This window comes from Vitis riparia, chromosome 8 (genome assembly GCF_004353265.1).
Source record: "Vitis riparia cultivar Riparia Gloire de Montpellier isolate 1030 chromosome 8, EGFV_Vit.rip_1.0, whole genome shotgun sequence".
In the NCBI taxonomy this organism is placed as follows: domain Eukaryota; kingdom Viridiplantae; phylum Streptophyta; class Magnoliopsida; order Vitales; family Vitaceae; genus Vitis; species Vitis riparia.
The window spans coordinates 2,700,430-2,724,597 of record NC_048438.1 but is presented as its reverse complement, the minus strand read 5'-3'; the positions used below and the strand labels follow the sequence as shown (position 1 = coordinate 2,724,597).

At 36.0% G+C, this 24,168-nt stretch overlaps 1 protein-coding gene across 1 annotated transcript; it reads right to left on the bottom strand.

Annotated features, from left to right (window-relative positions):
- Positions 1-688: 688 nt before the first annotated feature.
- On the bottom strand, positions 689-22,753 carry LOC117920171 (3-isopropylmalate dehydratase large subunit, chloroplastic-like). The gene is made up of 15 exons (XM_034837552.1): positions 22,575-22,753; positions 22,338-22,475; positions 22,028-22,198; positions 21,161-21,313; positions 20,974-21,042; positions 20,764-20,880; positions 19,752-19,826; positions 19,443-19,520; positions 19,214-19,309; positions 19,029-19,078; positions 6,949-7,003; positions 4,530-4,661; positions 3,355-3,402; positions 3,065-3,223; positions 689-1,173 (listed from the first exon to the last, which is right to left on the bottom strand). The coding sequence occupies exons 1-15, from the start codon at positions 22,617-22,619 to the stop codon at positions 1,033-1,035; spliced, it is 1,527 nt and encodes a 508-aa protein (XP_034693443.1). The 5' UTR covers positions 22,620-22,753; the 3' UTR covers positions 689-1,032.
- Positions 22,754-24,168: the final 1,415 nt, after the last annotated feature.

Below are 24,168 nucleotides of genomic sequence, written 5' to 3'. Positions count from 1 at the left end.
TGGATTAAAAGTTGATAAATTATCTTTATTTTTTACTTCAAACTCATTTTATTTATTTTAACTCATTAATATAAAGATTAAATAATTTTAAAATACATAAGTTTTTAATTAGTTTTAATTATATTTGATTTTCTTTTATATTTTTCATAAGACAACCAAACATGAAAAAATCATTTTCCTTTGCATTTTTTTTCTTTCATTAGTATTTTCAGGGAACCAAACATAACCTTAGTTTTTTTGTGTTCTATACAAGGATTAAATAATTTAAAAATACATAAATTTTAAACTAAATTTAATTATAGTTTATTTTCTCTTATTATTTTTACAGTAAACCAAAAATTTTAAAAATCATTGATCTAAAAAAAAAAAATTCCCTTCCTCATACTTTCCTAGAACCAGGATAGCAAAAATGTGTGGATTGAAGGAAGAAAAAGAGTAGTCACATTATGACAGCTAGATAGTATAGATCATGAATTAGAGTAGAGTATGTTGGATCATCACCATGCACCGTCCCATTGTCAAATACTCCTTTGGCAGGGTCTATAAATGGAGCACTGTTGTAGTTATGGGTGAAATGTTAAGGATTATGGGACAATAATTTTGTAGTAGTATAAGCACACAATAAGGATACATTTGGCAAGCCAAAATAGAAATGATAGTAGGAATATGAATGGGTGAATCAGAGGTGTAAGAAAGGAATCAAACTCACTCCAAGGATGAGTTATGGTTTTCATGATAATGATATTTAATTCATATTCCTCTTCTAATAAGTAATCTAAATACAGTAATGAAGAAGAAATGAAACACATTTCCAATTCTCATTGCCTAATCCCACATACCAAACTCATCATAAGTGATATCTCAACAGGTACTAGATACCAAACATGAGCCATTGGAACAGAAGCCACCTCAAATTATTAAACCAACACTACTTTGGTCATTAATTTAATCCAGAATAGCAGAGGGGGTGAGAGTAAATATGGTATGTCTAGTTACTAACTAATCGTAGATTATAAAGTAATGGTGGTGGGTCTACTGCAAGAACTCTCTGGGATCAGTGACAAAACCAGTCAAAGCAGATGCTGCTGCTGTGTAAGGAGAAGCTAGATATATCTGGCCTTCTTTGTGCCCCATTCGCCCAGGGAAGTTCCTATTTGTTGTAGAGACGCATACCTGCAATAATCAGCACTTCAGAAATGTTAACAGTCTGGAAATAACTCAAATCTGTGGACAAAAGAATCTTTAATTCAAGTATACGTGAGTGAGACATGAGGAAGAAGTTCAGTCTGAAGTATTACAAGTAAAGAAAAAATCAAGAATGAAGTGTGACAGGTGGGAGCAAGAAACTGGAGTCATCAGAACAGTTTAAGAGATAATGATTCAAAATAAAAGCCTGAAAATGTGATGAGTGTGTGTGCCCTATTATGATGTCTTTACCATTTCTTTTTCTTCCTTTTTTTTTTCTCTTTTGTTTTCCATCAAAATTGTAAGGGAAGATTATTTTGAGTAGCTTCATGTGGAAAAGACAGTGTGGCATCAATCTTCCCTTAATAATCATAATAGCTATTTAAAATTCGTATAGCAAACTCATTGATCAAAAAGTAGTACAACAAACCAACTTCTCCATGGATACCAAACAGCCAAACAAACCTTCAAATGAAGGTATAACAAGTCTAAAATCATCCAATAGTTGATCATACACCCACCATGTCCAAAAAAGAAAGGAATCCACCCACATCCAAAAGCTAGTATTTAGATGAATATTTGCAATCTAAGATACAAAACATTAGCATATTGTTGGACAAGTTCCAAGTTTCAAACACACAATTGAATGCTTTCTGATGAAGACATTCGAAATAACTATTAACCATCTGAAAAAATCATATTAAATTAAATGGCTAATCCAGTAATCAATATGATCCTTTTATATTAGAACCACTGGATATAGGAGGGCCAAACATTTTGTTAAGCATAAATGGGGAGGACGGTTAACTACTAAGTTTTAATAGGCAAATATTGTAGGGGATCCAAATCCTAATCTATGATTGCTTTCATTTTTTCATTAAACATCGATTGCCACATGCCCTCACAAAAATGTCTAAAGCATTGAGTTCCTGGGAATAACTCCTTCACAATCAGCTAGTAGTGCAGTTATAATCAACCAATAAAGGCGACCCATGTAAATCTAAACCAATTTTACAATAACATCTATTTTTAGCAGGCCAGAATCAACCAACAAATATTGTTCTGTGTAAAATAGGCATGCCCAAAGGAGAACAGGTCCCAATCATTTTGCAATTTTGATATTGTAATAGGTGATTAACATGCAATGAGCAGAGATGGCACCCATTGAAAAAAAAAAACAAGGTGGTTTGTCAAGTTAATTCACTGAAAGCGGCATCCAATAGACAAGAGTTTTATAAAAATAAAAATGAAAGTAAAATTTCAAACAAGAGGCCACTTTCCACCATTTCAAAGCAAGTTTAAATTGCTCTATGTTATCCATGAGTAACTATATTGTTCAGCAAGCATAGCAGCAATTAGGAGGTGATAAATAACCATTAGGAGTGGGCTGTAGACAAGATCTAACCCAGTTCATAAAAAAACAATTTTTGAGAACAATTTTTAGAAATAGTTTTCAATTGTTTTCTAGAACTGAATTCTATTTGGGAACTTAGACAAGAAAAATAGTTTTCTCAGCTTATTCTCAATCAAAGTACTATGCACTTATATACAATGCAAATATTTCCAAATTACTATCCATATTTCCAATTATTACTTAGAATAATCTACAGAAAACTGCTGAAAACATAATATAAAATTTGTTCTCAAAAACAACCTATTTTCAAAACAAATTCTCAAAAAACTTTTGTCTATTAAAAGTTTGACAAACCAATTTTCCAAGTTAAAAAATTGTTTTCTGTTTTAAAAAATAAAAAACTGTTTTCAAGAACAGTTACCAAACAGGCCATATGATTTTCTTCTGGTGAGTAAAAGCAAAAGTGGGCATGGAATAGTTGATAAAATGCCTTTTAAAGGTTTACCAAGATGAATAATAACTTGCCTGAGGTTCGTTCATGCGTGCATATGTGTCTCTAGGACCACCCAAACAAGCACCACAACTAGGACTTGCAGGTGTATCACAACCAGCTTCCTCAAATATCTGGGAGCAAGTCTTGCCACCACATCCTGGTACTGGGAGACTATATACATCCATCCAGACCTGAAAATTTTAATACATGAATTACTATAATCCATTTATGATTAATCTAGTTCCCATGATAAATTTCTATTCGGAATCTTCCCAACAAATCTATCAACACTTACAGTGCAACAAATTATAACAATACAAACCTTTTGGGTTGCAGGGACAAGGAATGTGGGAACTTTGACCTTCTTTCCCTGTAAATAGAACAATTAAATTTCTAAGCTCAAGAGAAGAAAAATTATAAAAAAAAATAAAAAAGAAGATACATGCTGACATATATTCATGGAACCTAAGTTCCATATTAAACAGAAATGAGTGTGAATAAAAATATCAAAAACTTCCCATCAATACGAAATATATCCTGAAAGTACTTTAAACTGTAAGTTGAAACAAAATCAAAACATAGCTGATCACACCCATGAGACCAGGAGACTTTCCACCAAATGGTGGCTTATAAAATTAAAAGAAAGATGGTTAAGACATTGAATAGCATGAAATGAAATTACACAAGATGTGAATTTTATTTTTTATTTTTTATTTTTTTTTATCAAAAACAAGAGATGTATAAATTAATGTTAAAGAAAACAAGAGAAGGATGAGTCATCCCCACAATTACAAAAAACCTTCTCAAAATATGAATTAACTGTTCCACTATACAAGGAGTCCATCCAAAAGATTTAGACTACAACACAATATACAAAGATGTCATCTCCTCAAGTTCAGACTAAGCCCCTCTGAATGATGTCCAAACCTTTTTTATTTACACATCGAATGCTGATTGAGTTGAAAAACACTGAGCGGAATGCCTATAAAAAGCCTTGGTGCATGAGGCCTAGAAAAAGGAATAGAAGTAAAGCAAATCCCATAACCCCTCTCTCAACACAGAATCCAAAACAATGTGAGACAAACAATTTGTCAAAGGGTCTTGCCTCTAATGGAGCTCCCCAAAATGATCACCATATCACATTCTCCTAGGTGGAACTCAATCGATCCTGAATTGTCTAAATAGGCAATGCCAAAGCCCCAAAGTTAGCGAAAATGGAGAAAGAGTTGGCCAAAGACCCTCACTCCCCTTACATAAAACACACCAATCAGCCTAAGAGCTTTGAAAAGTCTTCTCAATGGTAGTATGTTGTTGGTATTTACCTTCATGTATACCACTAACCAAGCAAAGGTCTTAACCTTAGATAGGACTTTAGATTTTCATGTAAATTTGCAAAAGATGTGAAATTAGACACACAACAACAGACACGATATGCAAATTAACAACAAAGTTACAATCAATGGTCCTAGAAGAGCAAGAGAAGATAGAAAAACTTACGGAAGCATGAAAAACTTTGGCTGCAGCTAGAAAATCCTCAGTTTTTCCACCAGTGCAAGATCCAATATATACCCTGTCAATTTTCACATCTTTGCATTCTCTTGCCAAAGCACGATTATCAGGTGAATGAGGCTACAGAAACATATGACAAATACTATTGATTACTACTAAAAACCTGCATATTATTGAAGTTATTTGGAGCTTATTTGACATGTTTTACGTAATAATCATTTCTTATTTACTCAATTAACATGATCATGCTCTTGCAATGTTTACTAACCATTTTTTTGTGAGTTGTGGAAGTGTTTCAAGGCACAATTTACAAAGAATCATGCATTGGTAAAGATGAATTTATATGAAGAAGGCACGAGAGATGATAGTGATTGAAAAGTTGGAGGGAAAGATGGGAATGCTGAATGTGAATCAAAAAAAGTGAAAAATAAAAATAAAAATAAAAATAAAAAAAGAGTTTTCATGATTACGAGGAGAGCTACTTGAGGCTATTTGAAGTTATGAATTGGAAAGAGACGAGATTGGATTCGTGTAAATAAATAAATCAAGCGATGGACAGCCAGTAAGTGATCAAACAGAAGCGAAATGCACATTTTAGGTAGAATTCACAGGCCTATGCAAAACTGGAACAAGTTTGAATGGCTATTTAAACTTGCCAGAAGGTGTTCTTTATGGAAGCTGCAGTTCCCTTTGCAAGCTTATGCAAGAATTGCTCTTCCACATTCAAATGGCTGTGCAAATCTTCATATTAAGTGCATGTTTGAAGCTGCAAGAGAGAGGTTTCAAATACCTATTCGAATTGCTTTCAAACATTCATATGGATGCCTGTATGGAAGTAGATGATTGCACATCTCATGCAAAAAATCTTAATTGGTTTGGGATCTTTGTAAACCAAGTCTAGTGCTGTTATGATTGCATTTGGATGTGAGTTGCATTCAGTTGGAAGAAGACTGAAGATTTGAGGAAGGAAACTGATTTCAAGATTGAAGGGAAGATGTGAAAGTAATCCTGATTCACATTTCCATTGATTTAACCTAGTTGGAGATTGCAATTAAAGTGTTTTGAAGCTAATTCATGCAACTGTGTACTGAAGTGAGGGGGCCACCATACTCTGTTTTTGGAGCAGAAATAAGAGAAAGATACCCATTTTACATACCCATTCTGAATTCGAAATGCCCATTCAAACTTGGGCAGGATGTGAGTTTTGTTCTGAAGTTTCCTCTCATATTTATTCAGCCCTGTGAATACTTTGAATGCATATTCAAAGTAGAAATTTTGGTGCCATTTTGTAAGAATTTGAATGAGGAGCACATCCATTGCTTATGTGGCACTCATGGAAGATTCTAGAAGACCATTCTAGTGATGCCACATGTCCATCTATGTACATAGCCTATAAATAGGGGGCGAATGATACACTTGTGTGAACTTTTGGAAAACTTTTGCATAATATTGTTTTGGGAGGATATTGTTTTTCTTGAGATATATAATTTTCTTTCATATTTTCTTGACATTTCCTTTGTTTTCTTGAGAGCCAAACATGCATTGTCAGATCATTTCTCCAACCATGACTGGCTAACTTCTTTCTTTCTCAGAGGAGGAAGGAGCTACAGAAGAGATCCATGGTGAATTTGGATAATTGGAGCTAAAACTGAAGGTTCTCTCAATTGAATTGATTTCTCTCATAATTGTCTTGAATAGGAAATGAAGTGTTCAGTTGATCAATTCATCATATAGTTAATTGTTAAATTCAGGGAGATTGTAGAGAACCAATATTGGATTGATTGGAAGGTAATTAGAGATGAAGTGAGATTAACTGTAATCAATTAATCAATGTAATTAGGAATTCTAATTTAAGATTTGAATTGATATAGACCTAAAGTTAAATCCAAAATCCGTTTAGGTGTAATTTTAAGATCTTAACCTAACTAGATGAATGGTATATCATTGTGGTCCAAATCACCATGGAGATCGATCTCTAGTGAATTCTAAATCCAAGAGCTTTTACATCCGAGAGCTTTCTCATTGATTGTTGTTAATTTTGTTTTTTGCCAAAGGTCATTTCATTCAAATTCAAGGATAGATCTCAACATTCCAAGTCTGACCATTCTACCTAAATCAACTAAAAAAATTCACCATCCAAATGGATGACACTTAGTCCACCATACTTTGGTAGCATTGTCATTTTTTTTTTTTTAATCAAGTGAGAGCTACTACTATTATAGTGTAATCCTTTTATTTTGTTTTGAGAAGAGGCATATACATAAAATGACAATCAACTATTCATTATAAAGTGTAAGTTTACCCACTTGTCAACAATGGGAATGGATTTTAAAATGAGATACCTATGTGGTCTGCAACTTACAAATATAAAGATTATTTCACTTAAAGCCATATAAAAATCCCTGACCTTTGCCACCAGCGGTTCCAGTTTTGAGACATCAAATCTATACTCAGAAAGAAATCTAAGAACAAAGAAAATAGAGTCATCAGAACAAATGAAATTAAAGGAGAAAATAATAAATGGTAAATAAATATAAAACCTGCAACCTCTTTCCCTTTTTTTAATTAGAAACAACCATTTCACTCATTAAAATATTAAGTACAAAGAATGATGACCAACCCAACCTGATTTTTATAGGCTTGAGCAACTTAATTTGCAACATAGCTTAGGTTTGGACCAAAAAAATGTCAATCCAAATAAAATTTGGGTTAGGCTTAGGCTAGGAGCTTGGGCTATTCAAGCCTAACCCAAACCCAATTATATGGTTATGTAAATTTTAAATTATATCCATATTATTTGTACAAGGTATTTATTGTTTTAAATGTCATAGGAAATGATATGGAATTGGGAATTGATGCACCTATGAAACTTTGTTATATAGATGTTAAGAACAATTAATTTGTCCTTCTTGATGTTACTTTTGGGATATATTTTTGCTATTATGTCAAATATTGGTTATGAACTTTTGAGTTTCTTTTAGGAACATGTTAAGAGAAATTAGACTTTCTTTTAAATGTCATGGATAGTTTAAATGATCAATCATGAACTCACATTTCTCCTTGAAACATGTAAAAAAGTAACTCTTACTCTTAATTGTGATGGTTGACTTAGAAATTACCCATAGTTTTAAAAGGCTCAAGGCGCACCAAGGCGCAAAGTAGTCCTAGAGCCCAAGGCGCAAGGCGCAGCTAAGGCACAGGCTTTAGTGAAGTGAGGCACACCCTAATTTACATATTTCTCTCCTATTTTTCCTCCTCTTCTTCGTCTTCTTCACTTCTCCACTACACGGTTGAGGCTAGGGCAAAATTTGGGAGAGTTGTTGGGTTGAAAACAACCAGAAAAGGGGGTTGAAAGGAAAAACAGAGCCAAAACGACATCGTTTTAGCCTATTCTTTTTAAAATAAAAAGGGCCAAAACGACGTTGTTTTGGTCCCAAAAAATCAAAAAAGAAATTAGGCTTCTCTATGCCCTCTGCAACCCAACGCCAAGATGAAGGAGGTAGGGGATCAAGGCGCACCTGTGGATCAAGTCGCACCTTGCGGACCTAAGCGGTGCCTTCGTGAAGGGGCATCGCTTGCCTTCAGGCAAGGCACCGGAGGGTGGCGTTGCGCCACCCGGAACCTAGGCGCGCCTTTCACAACTATGAAATTACCTGGAATTTTCTTATAGTCATATAAAATGGCTTTAGTTTTAGCTTTTGTTTTACTTTAGAGCTTTTAATTCATTTTACTGATTGTAGCATAAGGTTACAGCTACTAGGTTGGTTGAGCAAATGAATGTTATGAATTTAAATATTATCATATTGATTGCAAAGGTCCTAGACTTCAAGTTAAATGGATGTTATCAATAACTTTTTATTTGTTGAGTGTAGGTTAATTGATAAAATATTTAATGAAATGGATATTAAGTTTCTATAATAATTACTAAGCTGACCAAACTGAGCATATATTTATTAGTAGGAGTCTAACCCAAGTTTAGAAAAATAGACTTGGGTTGGGCAGTTCAAGTTAAGTGTGGGTTGCATTGGCATGAAAGGATGAGCTTCATTTATGGACTAACCATCAACCCAACCTAGCCCACCCAAGTTGCACCCATAGTGAAAGAGGATGAACATAAAATAAAATAATTAAAATTTCCTTAACATGATTATAATTATACATACTACTCTAGATCTAAAAGAACCTACCCATCTTAAATTCTTTCATTTTACAACTATTACAAGATTCTAACCAAGAAAGCCTTTAACTTTCTAACAATACATTTCTTCTAAAGATGACCATACTATCATAACCTACAAATAGGACTACAAATTGGGTGGGTTCAACCAAACCAAACTCGACCTAATATCATATTAGCTTGGACAACTTAATTTTCAATTTAGGTTAAGTATAGAATGACAGGAACTCTTCGTATGACACTAGTTGAGCTAGTGAGTTTAGCACCCCATCTTTGAACTCTTGAGTTTGCTTCCTTAGATCCTTCAACTCTCAGTTCTTTTTTTTTTTTTTTTGCTCTATCCATCAAGTCTACACATCCCTAAGCGTCAATCATCATTGCTAGCATTGCCTCAATGTTAGCAATAGCATCACGAGACTTCCCTTTCCTTCCCCCACATGTAGTAAGGCAATTATACCTCTCACAAGTTCGACATGATTCCTTACTTTGTTACAATGCTCACCTGGCAACCATGCTCTAAGTAACCATGCAGCATTTATACAACTCAAGTTGCTAAATCAGCCCTAACTTGAGTTAGCAATGCTTCGCAACATGGAAGATAGAGATGATAACAAAAATCACACTTCAAGAGATTGAAACAGTGCAAGATATTGCATTAGCAAGCTATACAATTCCTTGGAGCTCTCAAGTTTTTTTGCCTTGACCAAATGAGGCATCCACCTATTTATAGACACTTGTGGAACTCTCTAAAACCCTTGGTAATTTCTAACAATTCTAGAACACTCTAAAGATTATATATATAAGAGTTTACATATATACATATATATGCATGTACAAATAATATACAAGAGTTTACAAGAACTCTCTAAAATCCTCCACACAACTCCAAAGATTTCCACCTAATTTTAGAGATGTGTATATGACTCTCAGCCCCTCTAGAAGCTTGTGAAATTTTTTTTTTGTTGATAGGCAAACACAAAAATTTATTAGAAAAGGGCACCTTGAGGCTGACCTAGAAGCATACAAGGGGTATACAAGAGGCACCTTAAGGCACAAGCAAAAGAAGAGAAGATACAAAACCATCCCTCGACTAGCACCTAGCCAATCAAAAAAACTGAGTAAAGGAAGAGGACCTTCATTTACAATCGACTTAGTCCACGACCAAAGATTACATAAAAAAAAAAAAAAATTCAACCTATAAATCGAAAACTCCTCATTATCAAAAGCAATCCTATTTCCTTCCTTCCAAACCTCCCAAAAAAGACACAAAGGGGCTGCCTTCCACACCTTTCTACACTTCTTGCCCAAGTTAAAGTCACACCATCCAATAAGGGTATCTCTAACCGAAAAAGGAAGGACCCAAGTAACTCCAAAAAGAGCAAACAATAACTCTCATATAACTCTTGCCCTGGTGCAATGAATAAGAATATGATCAATTGACTCTTCTTCCTCACGGCAAAGGAAGCATCTATTAGCAAGAATCCGACCCCTCTTTTTAAGCTGATCCAGAGTAAGTACCTTACCCCAAGATGCCTCCCAAGCGAAAAAGCTCACTTTAGTAGGCACACAAGGACTCCAGATCAAATTATTAGGGAATTGATCAACTCTTCGTGAAGCTAGAATATTATAAAGAGATTTAACTGAGAAAATCCCATTCGTAGTCTCTTTCCTCAGCATTCTATCTTCCAAAAGAGGATTAAGCCTCCTTCCCCGGATTGTCAAAAGTAATCTCTCCACCTCCTCCACCTCCCAATCGTTGAAGGGCCTAGAGAAACTAAGGCTCCATACCCCTTCCTCTCCCGAAGGATCCCATAACTCCACTACCTAAGCCTTTGTAAAGGAAGCAAAAGCATATAAGAAAGGAAAAGAATTACAGAGGACGAAGTTCCCACACTAATTATCTTTCCAAAATTTCACACTTCTACCATTCCCCACAGAAAAAAATAACTTTGTTTTGCAAAAGAGCACCTTCCTTCCTTATTTCCTTCCAAAAGCCTACTCCAAAACCCTCCCTAACTTCTTTTGTATACCAACCCCCTTCTTTTTTTTTTTATAGGAAACGACAAAGGAATATATTGATAAAAAGGAAGTACAAGAGAAGGATGAGGAATCCTCCCACCAGAGAAAAACAAGACTATAAGTAATCAAATATAAGAAAATACCAACCCCCTTCTTCCTCCCCGAACTTCCTACTAATGACATGCCTCCAAAGATTCTCACTTTCATTCGCAAAGCACTAGTTTCACTTGCATAAAAGGGCCCTATTGAGAGTAGACAGACGTCTAACTCCCAAGTCACCCTTCCTTTTGTCCAAACAAACAATATCCCAATTAACTAGATGAGGCTTCCTCTCCAAAGCTCCCCCTCCCCACAAAAAATCCCTTTGAATTTTTTCCAACCTTAAACTAACCACTCTTGGCATTCGAAGTAAAGACATAAAGTATATGGGCATACTTGACAATATACTACGAATTAAGAGTGATTCTCCCTCCTTTGGATATAAATTGCATTTTCCACATGGCAAGCCTTTTCCAAAATCTCTCTTCCACCCCATCCCAAACGGCCACAGACTTGTGATTCGCCCCCAAAGGGATCCCCAAGTAAGAAGATGGCAGCCTTCCCACTTTACATCCAACCTCGAGAGCCAAAGCCTCTAGATTCTCCATTCTTCCAACAGGCAAAATTTCACTTTTGTCCAAATTGATTCTCAAACCTAATATGGCTTCAAACCACATCAACAACCAACTTAAGTAAACCATCTGATCTTTGGAAGCTTCACAAAACACTAAGGTATTGTCGGCGAACAGCAAATGAGAAACCACATCAACAACCAGCTTAAGTAAACCATCTGATCTTCAGAAGCTTCACAAAACACTAAGGTATTGTCGGCGAATAGAAAATGAGAGACCAAAGCCCCATCTCCACTTCTTCCATTTACTTTACAGCCTGAAAGGAAACCCACCCCCCCCCCCCCCCCCCCCCCCCCGATCACAGAAAGATAGGGAGAAAGGGGGTCCCCCTGACGCAGCCCCCTTGACCTGTTGAAGAAACCTGCCGGAGTGCCATTGACCAAGACAGAAAACGATGTTGTGGAGATGCACCAGGAAATCCACCCGGTCCACTTCTCCCCAAAACCCATACTTTGCATTACAAACAGCAAAAAATTCCAGTTTAAGTGATTGTATGCCTTCTCTAAATCCAGTTTGCACCCCACTCTCATTTCGTTTTAACAAGGAATCTATTACCTCATTGGCAATAAGGGCAGCATCGAGAATCTGTCTTCCTTCAACAAAGGCATTTTGAGCTGAAGACACCACCTTCTTAAGCCTGTTAGCTAACACTTTTGCCAACAATTTATACAATCCTCCCACCAAACTGATCGGTCTGAAGTCTCTAAGGTCCTCGGTGCCTGCTTTTTTTGGGATTAGGACCAAGAAGGTTGAATTCAGGCTCCTTAGAAATCTGCCATGCTCGTGGAACTCTTTCAAAAAACCCATAACCTCTTCTTTGACAAAATCCCAGCGATACTGCCAAAAACTAAGGGGGAAACCATCTGGACCAGGAGCCTTGTCCTCTTTCAGATCTGAGAGTGCAAAGAAAACCTCTTCCTCTGAAAATACCTCCTCCAATCTAGCTACTTCCTCAACATCAATCCTATTAAAGTCCAAACCTTCCATAGATGGGTGCCAATCACCCGGATCAATCAAAAGGTCCTTAAAAGCTCCAACCACACCCCCCTTAATCTCATGCTCCTCAATTAACCAGGTTCCATTTATTTTAATCTTAGACAAACGATTGCTCCTTTTATGGGAATTGGCCATCTTATGAAAGAAGTCTGTGTTTCTGTCACCCTTCCTCAGCCACACTTCTCTTGATTTTTGTCTCCAAGAAACCTTCTCCATTAGAGCCCATTTCTCGAAATCCCCCTTTGCTTCCTTTCTAACTTCCAGTTCCTCCATTGATAATGGACGCAACTTCTCCTAAGCATCCCAGAAAGCCACTTCGTCCAAGGCCAATTTCTTATTCACTCCCACCTTCCCAAAAACATCATTGTTCCAAGACTTTAAGATAGCCTTCAAAGCCTTCAATTTCTCTGCAAGAATGAAACTAAAGGATCCATTGAATCTTAGACTTTGCCACCACCCCTTTAGCAAATCCTTAAAACCCTCCTCCTTTAGCCACATGTTTTCAAACCGGAAGGGGACAGGCCCCCTTCTAATCCCTCCCCCATCCAATAGGATAGGAAAGTGATCGGACATTGGCCTAGGAAGAGTACACTGCACTACCCCGTTAAAGTGGCCCTCCCAGTCCTCCGACACCAAGAAACAATCTAGTTTGGACATAGCTTGACTGTTCAACCCTCCACTCTAGGTGAATGGACCCCCCTATAGAGGAAGATCCCTCAAGTCCAAGTCATCAATCACTTCCAAAAATCTTCTCATTGAAGGAGACACCCTCCCTCCTCTTCTACGCTCATTCGGAAATCTGATCATATTGAAATCTCAGCCGATACACCATGGATCATTCCAAAGCCCACGGATGGCCCCTAACTCTTCCCAAAACAGTTCTCTATATCTTTTCATAGTAGGGCCATACACTCCTGAGAAAAGCCATCTAAAACTATCTTCGCAATTCTTGAACCGACAGGAAATGGAGAATAGACCCACCTCCATCCCTACCAGCTTCAACACTCTGTTATCCCAGAAAACTATCACCCCTCCAACTGCACCCCTAACATTCAGAGCTTCCCATTCTAAAAATCTCCCCACTCCTAGGCTTTGCACCACCCCTAAAGACATCTCTGTCATTTTAGTCCCCTACAGGCAGACCAAGTCCACTTTTTGGGAACTAATTAAGGCCTTAATTAATTTCCTCTTATTTCTGTCATTTACCCCCTGGACATTTCAAGATAAAATCTTAATCTTCATTTAAAACACAAAGCTCTATTCCCACTTCTTCTATCCAAACCTTTCTTTCTGCTCTCTCCATCATAATTAATCGAACATTCCAATTTTTTTACTTCCCGATCAAACCTGGACATTCATGGAATTCCCTTCTTCTTGCCTTGATCTCTTTTGGTTTTCAATCTTAGAAGCAATTTAAGAATTTCCCCTCCAACACCTTTTGTCGTGAACCCCAGAGACTTACTAAACTTTGCCAAGATACTTTCATCCCAATTGCTGCTCGGGTCCTCCCTTTCCTGCAGATCCTCATTCGCATGCGACCTATTACCCATATACTTTTCCTCCTCTATACCCATCACCCACGGACTGCCATCAGTCAGCACAGCGCACGGTGGAGCCTGAAACCCAACTCCTTCAACAGTGTCTTCTGTTCCAGAAACACCCCCCACCACCAACCCAGAAGGAGGAGAAGAAGAGAAGAAGACCTGATCCCCCCCAAAGACAGCGGGAAAGGACTCGTACCTGGATGCCTCGGTTGTCAACGCTTCGTCAGTCATCAGCGCTTTAGCTTTCACCGAGAAAGCCTCTGAATCCCTCCAATCCCCTCCGAGAAAGCAAGCGATCCCCACATCCTCCCTAACTTGAACACGCGAAGCTTCCTTCGTAGCCCTAACTTTCATCTCCCCGACCTCGGCATGGGAATGAGCCCTAACTCCTTTTATCCCCCCAAGCCCAGGCTCGAAACCCATTCCGGCCATACCCTCACAGCCCACAAACGAGCCCTTAATGTAAAAAGGCCTCTCCTCGCAACCCAACACCCACCCTTTTAACGTGATGGGCTTTGGCTCACTAACCGGCCCATGCTTCTAGGCTTCCTCAAAGGCAGTCTTGTGACTAACCTCCCTAAGCCCACTATTGAACTGAGCATCCCAACGCTTAGGCCCATATTCAAAAGCTTCAGGCCCAAAGCCAAGGCCCCCCTCTCTGACTACTTTCCCTGCGCCTTGACTTCTATTCCCTAGGCTATCTTCTCCATCAATCGCCTCCACACCAAGCCCCCTTTCAACGAACTCAGAGGAAAAGCCTGTAGCCCCTTTTGAAGAGCTTCCACAGGGCGGCTCAACTTGTACTCTAGCCTGCTCCTTTGGCTAAACATCCTTTTCCAACACACTTCCTCTGCACACAGCACGTGAACCACTCCCTGTTTCCACTTCGTCCACTATAGCCCCCTTCCCGAGAAGACTTCTCGTCGGCACCACCTGAGAAAACCAAGGCGAGGTTTCCCACCACAGCTGGACTAAGAAGCACCCCAACCCAGCCACAATCTGGACGGAGGTAGGTAAGTCCCTACCAACCATCTTCACCAACAGTCTAACCCATTGCAATTCTGTCATTGAATCCGTCTTATCATCCACTGCAATGAACCCACCACAACCATCTCCTATCAACTTAAACACCTCGCGGTTCCATAAGTGAAGAGGAAGACCCACCACTCTCACCCAAGCCTCGTTAGCAAAGGCTCCATTGCAAAAACACCCCACCTCCAAGTGCCATTTTTCCAAAAATAAAACACTGCCTAAAACCCTTCTCTTCCCTCTTGCAAGAACGTGCTCAGCCTCACTTAACAATTCAAACTCAAAGAGCAATAGCCCACTTCCCAGAATAGCTATGTCCAACTTTCCTTTGAGGAGCCAGGCATGACTAGCCCAATTTTTCAGATAATCCAACTCAGGGGGATGGGTCTCCATCTTTTCCCATCTACCCACTAAACAACAACCCAACTGCTCGTCTTCCAGGCGTCACCCTCCTTCCCACCTCCAACTAGACCTTATCCCCTAATCTACCCATTTTCGATTTTGCTACATCCGCAAAGGTCCTTGGTTCTAGCTCCTTTTCCTTATTCAGCACCTCAAAGGAAAGAGGGTCCTTTAATCCTCCAAAGGGAGCTACCCAACCTCTCTCAGCTTCTCTACCAAAATATTCCACCCTCCAGATAACCCCTTCCCCTCTGGAAAAATTAAGCAAAATCTTTTTGCTTCTAAATCGCGAACAAAGCAAAGGAGAAATCTTCCCACCTCATTTGAACGACGCTCCATCTTATACTTCCTTCCCTCCTCCACCCAAACGAGAGACTAACTTCTATCATCTCTACCTCTGCAGCAAGACTCAACTCCAACCAACAAACTACTAAGGCTTGCATCCCCAAATCTGATCCAAGATGTTATCCCTTTGCATCTCTCCCAAATGCACCCTCTCAGCTTACCTCCTACTTCATCAATCAAAAGTTCAAAAGATTTGGACTCCACAGCAAACCATCTTCTTCCACCCCTTGGTTTTTGGTTAAAAGCCATTTTCTATCCTTATTAGTACTTCATCTCCTCCCTACGAGATGGACATCTATCAACATATCAACATACTTTATCTCCACTTCTATAGCTAGCCCAAATCTGGCTCTTCGATAGAACTCAAATAATCTCGCTCCTAAGTTCCCAATTAAGTCCTCCAATAACAATAGTGAAGATGATGTTGGTGATGGACAACATGTTTAAATTTCCTTGTGAAATATTTCAACTATTTGAAAGAAGCTCGTACTTGAAAGGTCATTTGTTGTCTAAATTTTTTTTTGATAGGAAACCACGCATGAATATATTGATAAGATAAAATAGTACATAAGGAGGACGAGAAATCCTCCGGCCAGAATTAAAACTAAACAACACAATAAAATAACATGACACTACACATGTCTAAATTTGTTGTCTAAATTTGAAGAAGGTGAGTAGCAACTCTTGACATAACTAGAAGCTTCTTGTCCCTATATAAGCTCAAGTGACAGTCATTGACACAAGGTGTGACAGTCATTGACACAAGGTGTGACAATAAGCCTCAAATATTCATGGGTTTTAATAGGTTCAAAGCCATTACATGCTTTTGATACATATTTATAAGAGACTAAAGCCTCAATATTCAATAGATTCAAATGAGTTTTGTGATTTTGCAAGCTTTTGGTATATTTTTTGTAAGTTTTGTTTTAGACTGAAGGTTTAATGTCACACCCTACTTAAAATAACCCCTCATTGAAGCACTTATAGCTAGGGGACATCCTAAAAGCAAAGGTAAGTTGCTCATTGTTGCAAAATCAACAGCAAACAACCCTCCAAGCAAGAGTTTCCTTCAAATGGTTGAAACATTCTGAAAGCTTGCAGAGGAATCCAAATATCTCTAGCTTTCTCCAAAGTTAGGTGGAAGTCCCTAAAGCAAAGTAGGAAATTCTCGTAAGCTTGTATATAGCTCATAAATACTAGGAAACTCTAGGTTGTTCTAGACACATCATGAGTTATAATGAACCCTAAGAGAATTTGGCCAATGCACAATGGTCCCATTTGGCCAATGCACCAAGCACTTGAGAGCTTCTAAATCGTGTACAGCATTATTATGTAACACAATTTTTCATTATTTTAAACCCCATGTTGCTTCTTTTTCTCATCCCTAGCTTCTTGTTACACAACATTGTTTAGTATACCAAGCTAAGTTTGGAGAAGGTTGAATTAGCAATTTCAAGTGTCTCGAGTGGTCTAAGTACCGCACAAGTACTTAGGAAACACCTAAATCTGTGACATGAAGCTAAACTTTTTACAAACAAAGGGCTTAGTCTCATGCAACCATTCAAAAGAGAGGAAAAATAAATTAAAAAAAAAAAAAAAGAAATAAAGATGTTGTTGGTCATAGTTGCTAGATTCATTATAATTTTTTTGATAGGTAAAATATCAATAATATTAACAACACCTAAAAAAGGCAGCTAGGTTCATATATTGATTATTATCTTATTATTGATAGATCACAAAAAAAGGCATTACAATTGATGAATAATAACACCAATGGAGAGGACAATTGAGCAATTGAATATGATTCTAAACTTTGATTCCTTGGAAGATCATACTAATAGCGATAGTAGTGTGAAAACCATTTGGTGAAAGCCACCAAAAAGAGTTAGATTTTAGAAAAGAGAGTGAACTAAATTAGAAACTATTAACCATGACAAACAATTAAGTTTTCTTAATTTAGTTTTTTTTATTACTCAATTTTTATGTGATATTTTTAGCCTTTTTTTAGTTTTTTTAGATTTTTCTTTTACCACTTGTGGGTGAAAAAAAAAAACACCTCAAGACCACCTTTAACCTTTTAAAAAATTGATATTGTTCATGGTTTTTTATTAGCTAGACATCGATTAATTGATAAAAGATTTAATGAAATAGTTGTTCAGTTCACATATTAGTTATCAGTCTTTTAAGTTAATTTTTACATATTTTTTAATACATTTTGGTAATTCATTATGTTATTTGATAATCAATTAATTGTTAAATGTATGACAAATACAAGTTTTTTTTTTTTTTTTTTGATGGGTTGTATGACAAATACAAGTTAATATTAGATTGATTTAATATATTTAATTAATAGTCAATTTCTAGTTAAATAGATGCAAAATTCAGCTACTTGTTTTTTGACCTAACCCAACCACCTGATTTTTTTCCTAGCCCAACTAGAACATATGCTTACTAACCTTATTTCAACCAAATTTCTAGTTACTAACTCAAGTTGAACATTGAATTGGTTAAGCTTGAGTTTCCTGCCAAGACAACCTAACCTACCCAAGTTGCATTTCTACTTACAAATTATTAGATTCCAATCAGTTGTAAGCTCCAACAACAGAACTACAAATAAATATTAAATATTGTTTTTGACAAACTATGACATGAAGTTTTAAGAATTTGAAGACAAAAGGCTATAAAAAGCATTATAAAAAACCGCTAATGAGGAGTATACTTTAAACAAGATGATGCTTAAAGTGAAGACCTAATATAAAGAAACTCTATTTAGCTTGTTATTCAACAAATATCATGAAAAAAGAATCATTGCATTATGTTTCTTAACATTAAATGAGTTTATTTTTTAAGCATTTAATTCTTTCTTCTCTTTTTTTAAGGCAAACAGAATATATTTTAAGCAATGCCTAGCAAAAAAGAGTGTATTTTATATACACACATGGTATATAATAAGCACCAAAATAGGTAAAAGAAAAGAAAAGAAAAGAAAAAAAAGGAAGAAGAAGGAAAGACTTCTAGACAAAACAACCACTCTAAGGACTAAACTATCTACAATTAAGGTCAACTAAAATATCCAACAATGCGCAATTCTCCATTCACATGAAGACTATTTCTTGGAAGTGTTTTACTATCATATTGGTTATGCTTCCATTTCTAGTAGCCAAATGTTGGAGGATGAAAACATAATGGAAACAAATTCAACTAATGGAATTGAATTCCAAATAAGTATATACATGCTATCAGAAAATATAGCTAATTTTTTCTTGAACTCTAATAATTAAGGGTTTTTTCAACCTTTAATTACCTGGCTTGCTCATCGCTATAAACCGGTTCATATGGAACATCTGTCTTATCCTGTGCAAAGAAACTGACTTAAGCCAAACAAAATAGTTGCACGATAAGCACAAAAAGAACAAATTTTGTTCCCTTTTTTTTTCGTTTATCAATAGCACACAAATATTAGAGAAAGAGAAACTGATTTATTCCGACCTCAAGGTACTTATGTGTAGTACTATCAGCAGGAACAACACCATTCTTTCCTCCAGCTTCAACAACCATGTTGCATAATGTCATCCTTTCTTCCATCTTTTCAGTTGAGAGGAATAAAACAATTAAAACCATAATCCAGTGCAGTTTGATTATACAAATTTCAGAAAGAAATGCAGAATGACTTGAGATTTTTGCAGGGGAAGATCTGTAAAAGTGAACTTACTTCCATAGTCAGACTTTCAACAGTACTGCCAACAAATTCCATGGATTTATATGTTGCCCCAGAAACTGATATTTCACCAATAATCTGCAAGGTGAAAAACCATTTTACCAACCAATAAAACATCAATAAATTTAAGTAAAACACCAACAAATTTAAGTTTAACACACACACACATATATAAAAAAAAATCCAATGAAATATCAGCAAACAAAATAACCTATATGGGCCCATATTAGAAACATAATATATTACATAAGTGGACATATTTTGGCCCATTAAAATGAAAGAAATTCCACTGGTTCCAGTTAAACTTACCTGCAAAATCAAATCCTTTGCGAGCAAGTAATCAGGCATTTCTCCATCCATAACAAATCTCAATGTGGGAGGCACCTGCAATTAAACCAGTAATGAATGATGCAGACTAGTATAAAAGGATTTAACACCCACAATTTTATAAAATACACAAGTCAGCAGATGGAAAACATATATGGCTCATACAAATCAGTAAGCAACATAGCTCTATAAAACAAAAACCACAATTCATCAAAATTTTCATAGTTTTCAAATATATATTAAATTCATATGTACACCTATAATAAAATTTTATGTCAATTTTTTCCATAAACCAAAATGCATTGAAGGAAAGAATGTTTTGCAAAACAACCCACATTAGGCTACCACAGGCAGAAAGAAACAAATACAAGAAAGTCTATTAAGCTTAAACATCCTAAATCTTGAAACACTAAAGGAAACCCCTCAAACCCACATGAGCAAACCCATAAATTAACATCCTCAAACAACATCGAAAAACTTACAACAGCACAACTGGCTAGCATAAAATGTTTTTGACTCATGATTATATAATGTGGACACTCAACATTGCAAGAACACATACTACTTCTTATTCAACAACATATTCTCATGGTGTTGACAAATATATGGAGAAGGTCCAGGCTCCAGTTCATCCAAGCATGATGTGACTTGCAAGAATGTAGAAACTTTCATGACACATGGGCTAGCGACATTCTACCAACATTTCATTCATGATTTTTTATTATAGCACCTATTGCAGATTGCATGAAGGGAGTCATCACATGGACAAAGGTGAAATCAATGAACAGACTAAACAACAGTTGACAGGAGCCCCAGCTCTTAAGCTTCCTGAATTTTCTTAGGTATTCGAGTTTGTGTGAGATGCCTTGTTCACCAAGATTTCATTTAAAAAGGAAAACCAAGATATCTATGAGTTACAACATCCACACAAAAACTCAAATTGAGGGGAAAAACATAACTAAAACATTAAGGAGACAAAAGAGGATTCAGTAACCTTGAGCAGGATCTTTCCAGTGCCCAATACAAAACCAGCATCGGTGTTACCTATTCCAGTAGCAAACTGGCCAAATGCCCCAGCAGTACATGTGTGGGAGTCAGTACCCAGCAGGACCTGTGAGAAAGTGTAAAGGTTCAACAAGTATTGTGAATATAAAGGATTAAAAAATTGAACAGATTAAAAAATGATTTGGTAAGAGAAATGCACCTCTCCAGGCCTGCAATGACCTTCTTGGGCAAGAGCAACATGGCATACACCTTTATAATCTGGGTTAACCTGCAGTCAATAAGCAAACTTTACATTCCATGTGATAAACAAGGACAGATGATAACCTTTTAGCAAGATAGTTTAGCGGTTGGAAACTAAAACATGAAACACCTGAAAGGCATCATACCTTGAAATTACCAAGATCTTTTATATCATAGAAGTACTTGATATTTTGCTCCGTGCAAAAATCCCTCAATATATCAACATTACGATTTGCCCGCTCATCATTTGTGAAGATGTAGTGGTCAGGTATTATAACAATCTTTTCACGGTCCCAAACCTTTAGTTTCAAATAAGGAATTCAAACAAATTTAGCAATAAGCAAAGATTTAAATACAATATGAATACAAAACTCATTGATTAAAAAACTATGCAAAGGTTTAAATTTAAGGTAGAGCAAAAAGAATGTAATGTCAAATATTGTAGTCTAAAAATTAAAGTAGAAATTTTATTGCAAAGACATAGCAGTGTGTGCTTGTAGAGACCAGACATTTTATTATGGGGCATGCTTTAGTATTTGAAATGACGATTGACCTTATCCTTTTCACTAACAGTCATGACCATGACCTCATTTCACCTCATTTCTATATTCATTTGCCGGTCACCCCGATACAACCTAGAGCATCCAATGTTACATACAAGAGAGGACAGATTTATAAATCACCATTGGTCTTGTGTTGATACTGACTATATCATTGTTGTGATTTATGCAAAAAAGAAACCAAGGTTACAATAGAAAGGATCCAAGCTTAGGATAGAACACCAAAATTTGCCATGCATGTGGGGTAAGCCATTATATAGGTTTACCAGCTTATATATGGGCAAAAGTAGAAATTAACTACCGGTGACATGGAACCAAATCAGTGGTTTAGCCTATATTTATGAGTGGACTTATCAAAATCTTACTCAACTAAATGCTGCCTTAAAAAAATGAAAAGAAAAATGGATACTGAATACATGTCTATAGGAACAGATTGCATAATAACACAGATACCTTGGCATTCTGGCCAAACTCTTTCTTGAAGATTCCAAAAGAACCTGGGCCACAGACATCATGGGTCATCAAGATATCAACATCTACCCAAACATTCTCACCTGGGCTCAGCTGGGGTTTCTCAGAAGCCCTGGCTAAAATCTTTTCAGTCATGGTCATTGCAGTCTTGACCTGAAACCAATCCAAAAACCCACCACTATAAACCACCGGATTTTAATACCCAGTACAGAAAACATCAATTCAATGAAAAATAAAAAATAAAAAATAAAAACCAAATGAAGAAATGAAGAAGGAAAGAAAGAAACCCAACTGAGCCAGTGGTGGAAGGAGATCGTGGCGATTGTTGGGGTGCCATAACTGAAACAATTTTCCGGGAATTCCTTCTCTTGGTTTTCGGGACGGAAAATGATGATGGCGATGATGAAAATGCAGAGAGACCCACATCTTTCTGGCGAAAAAAAAACAAAAACAAAAACAAAAACAAAATGGGTTAGTGAGATTTTGCTGAGAAAAATTGGGAAAAAAAGAGATTTAGGAAGACATTAACCTTGATGAAAGTAGTAGAGTTGGAGGAAATAGTAGAAGAAGCCATTAAAGAGAAGAAAGCAGTCGACCAAGCGTTTGTTCCCGGGGCGTAGATCACGTGGTGGAGAAGGGTTCAGAGATTGTGAGCGAGAGATAAGCTCAGCAGGGAGAGGTTCTGACCTAAATTACACCCTTGAAAAATAAAAATCCCGTAAATCTACGATCGGTTATAAAATAATTTTCAATCTACTGCGTTTCCACGACTTAAGCATCCACGTCGTAGGCTAATGACTATGAGGCTTTAAAGTTTGAATTTACTTCAAATTTTTTTTATATGTTATTTCATTTAAATATTTTAATTTATTTTTTTAAATAAATTATATATTATGTATTTATTATATAATTTTTTTTATTTATTAAAGTTATGTGATTATTTTTTAAAAAATAATATATGAAATTAAATCATTGGTATTTTAATTTGATATAAAAATATTTTTATTAATTTTATTAAAAAAATTGGCTTTATAAATTATTAACTACTTACATATTAATTAATAGAAAATAAAAATAATATAATAAATTTATGATATTAAAAAAATTTTGAATATATATATTAAATTCAAAACTATAATTATTAATTATAGTTTTAAATTTAAATTTAAAATCATAGTTAGTGACTTAGTTTTGATCATTCTAAAAAAAAATCAAAACCGTAATCACCAATTAGGGTTTTATGATATAGATGTTTATACAGCAAAAACCCATTAAATTAGGAATCATTTTGCAACTAAATCTATTTTATGGATTATTTGATTAGAAAGAAATAGTTTTGGTCATAAATCTAGGGAGTGGGTCTTCCGGAAGGAAATGATTGGGCGTTGTGTTGTTGCCATCCCAACCAAGAGGAGTTCGCTCCCATTACAAAATCCAAACACCGGCCCAATTTTGAAGGGTTTGGAAATTTGATTAAAAAAGAAATTAGTGAAGTAATCCTGAATTTGTAAATGTAACATTTCAAGCTAAAAATTTGGCACGAATTTTTTTTCTTTTTTAGTTATAAATTTGGAATTATTTTGTCGTTATAATCAAATAAATTATTTTCTAAACAATAATTTACATTGACTTGAGAATGACATATATCAAAATAAGTAAGAGACATAATAGAAGATTCTTGTTATTGATATATAGAATACGAATATTTGGAGCAAAATCAACACTATTTAAATTTGCACTTGAAGTAGAAGGTTTTGTTAAGAGAAATTCTTTAGTAAATGAACATCTTGAGGTTGGACTAAATTCTATTTAAACAGTACCGTACATATGTTGTATGATTTTTGAAGAAGTTGTTAGAGGTTTAATGGGTTTTGGATTTGTTAAATCTTTTAATTCTCATTAACCTCCTTGAGTAATTTCATTCAATTTAAGTTTTTTAGGAAGAGAAGCTTGAGTGTTATAAGGATTATATTATAGTAATAATGTTTCATCTTTGACGGATTGACACACAACTTTAGCTCTATGATTTAATTAAGTAGTCATCAATTTGTAATATATCTTATAAATTATTGCTATTGTTTGAGCTTCTTCTATAAAATTCATATTTTTCGTTTTAATGTTTA